Source organism: Aristolochia californica, unplaced genomic scaffold (genome assembly GCF_029961685.1).
Source record: "Aristolochia californica isolate CCGP_79_NKW_82.1479 unplaced genomic scaffold, dmAriCali1.0.hap1 SCAF_4, whole genome shotgun sequence".
Taxonomy (NCBI): Eukaryota; Viridiplantae; Streptophyta; class Magnoliopsida; order Piperales; family Aristolochiaceae; genus Aristolochia; species Aristolochia californica.
This window is the reverse complement of record NW_027182103.1, coordinates 46,009,663-46,011,417: the sequence shown is the minus strand read 5'-3', so window position 1 is coordinate 46,011,417 and position 1,755 is coordinate 46,009,663. Positions and strand designations below refer to the sequence as shown.

At 44.2% G+C, this 1,755-nt stretch overlaps 1 protein-coding gene across 1 annotated transcript; it reads left to right on the top strand.

The window, feature by feature from the left end:
* Window positions 1-806: 806 nt before the first annotated feature.
* On the top strand, window positions 807-1,322 carry LOC137963470 (protein LATE FLOWERING-like). The gene has a single exon (XM_068810587.1). It carries the CDS (start codon window positions 807-809, stop codon window positions 1,320-1,322), a length of 516 nt encoding a protein of 171 aa, XP_068666688.1.
* The last annotated feature ends 433 nt before the right edge of the window (window positions 1,323-1,755 follow it).

Below are 1,755 nucleotides of genomic sequence, written 5' to 3'. Positions count from 1 at the left end.
TAACTAAAAGGGATCTGCTGCCTCTATGCATGGGTTGGGCGACTGAGAACTGCAGCAAGCTATCTTCATTCCAGACTTACCTGGGCCCACGTACTCTTTCCATATTCCATTAAAGCAGGGAGGAGAGGGAAGGAGAAGAGCAGAAGCATTATTTACAGTTTTACAGAGAGATGCTAGTGCCCATATAACTGCCAGAGATAATAAATATAAAGAAAGGAAACGCCAGCAAAGGGAAACCAAGTGCTCATATGAGCGATAAATGTCAGTGGTATCATCGCCAAGCCGCTCATTTTGCATGCAGTGTGAAGCTGGAACTCTCTCTCTCTCTCTCTTTCTACCACCACTGAGCCTTCTGAGTTCTGCCAACTGTTGCAAAGGAGACCCTTCCCATCCCCACGCTTCAAGCGTCTTCTCCACCTGCACAAAATCTGAAATATCTGCTTCTGCAGTAGGGGGTTTTTTCCTGGGCTCAGAATACAAAAGACAAAAACAGAGAAAGTTTAGTTGTACCTTTACCTCCTTTACTCTTCGTTTCTTCCCATTGTAACCCTGCTTTGTACTAGTTGGCCTTTTAGCTCTCCCGTTTGATATTTTAATTCTCATCCACTTCTCTTCTTCTTCCGGCTCTCGATTCAAGAACCGTAGAAAGGGATCTCGTCCTCTCCGGGTACAAGGTTCCATCCCTTCCTCGAATCAATTGTAGTGGTAATTCCCTTATAGTCTTGCTTAGCTTCTCTGCCGTTCTGGGTTTTCAAACTGAATCTTGCGTTATCTAAAGTTTCATCACGTAATTACAGAAGGCAGACATGGCGGGAGACGAGAAAATTAGCTATGATTCTTCGTCCGCCGAAGAAGCAGCCAGGAGCTTTCCTTGCTTGTATTGTTCAAGAAGATTTTGCACTTCTCAGGCTCTAGGAGGCCACCAGAACGCCCATAAGAGGGAAAGGACCGCAGCCAGGAGAGCCCAGCGAGCTTCTGAACATTCACATAGGCTCTGCAACTTGGCTGTTTCTCCTCGGCCATTGCTTTTCTCACAAAATCCCTCGGCTTTACCCAACCCATCGTTTTATATACCCTCTCACGCCTCAACCCATCCCCATTTCGCCACCCACAATCACTTCGGTTCCAACGGCGCTGCCAGGTTCATGCCTGCCTTCTCTCCCGGACCTTGTAGTAGTCATAGCTTTGTCGAAGAGGATCAGAGGTTTTTGAACTGGCAGCAGAATATGAGATCCGGCGAGTCCTCGAAAAATCCGGATTTTTGGAGTAAAGAGAAGGAAGAAGACAAAGAAGAGACGCTTGATCTCAATTTGCATTTATAACCAAGCTGAAGAACAAAAAGTAGCGCTGAAAAATGAAGCAGGTGGTACAACCACAGCCCTGCGCTACCTCTATCTTGTATCTACAGTAAGTTACAACTTTCGATCTTAATTTAATTTGAGTTTCTTTTTCTTTTTTTATCTTTTTTGTCTAGAATCTATACCCCATGCACTTGTAATAACGAAGAAACATCCTGTGTCTCCTTTTATCTAGGCCTAGTAAATATGTAAGAAGTAGGAATTTGCCGTATTTCTCTTTTCCGCCAACAGTTGCAGAGCTCACTTTTCTAGTTAATGCGCTGGAAGGAATACCGAGTGATTTCAGTAACTGAAGCTACAGTACAGTTCCCCTATATTTGAGGAAACCCAATATTTCGGATTCTATATTCATTTCGTAAGAACAATCTCCAGGCCCCAAATATCCTAAAACGATATT

Excerpts from the sequence above, each read along its gene's own strand:
- LOC137963470 (XM_068810587.1), top strand. The coding sequence starts at position 807 with ATGGCGGGAGACGAGAAAATTAGCTATGATTCTTCGTCCGCCGAAGAA.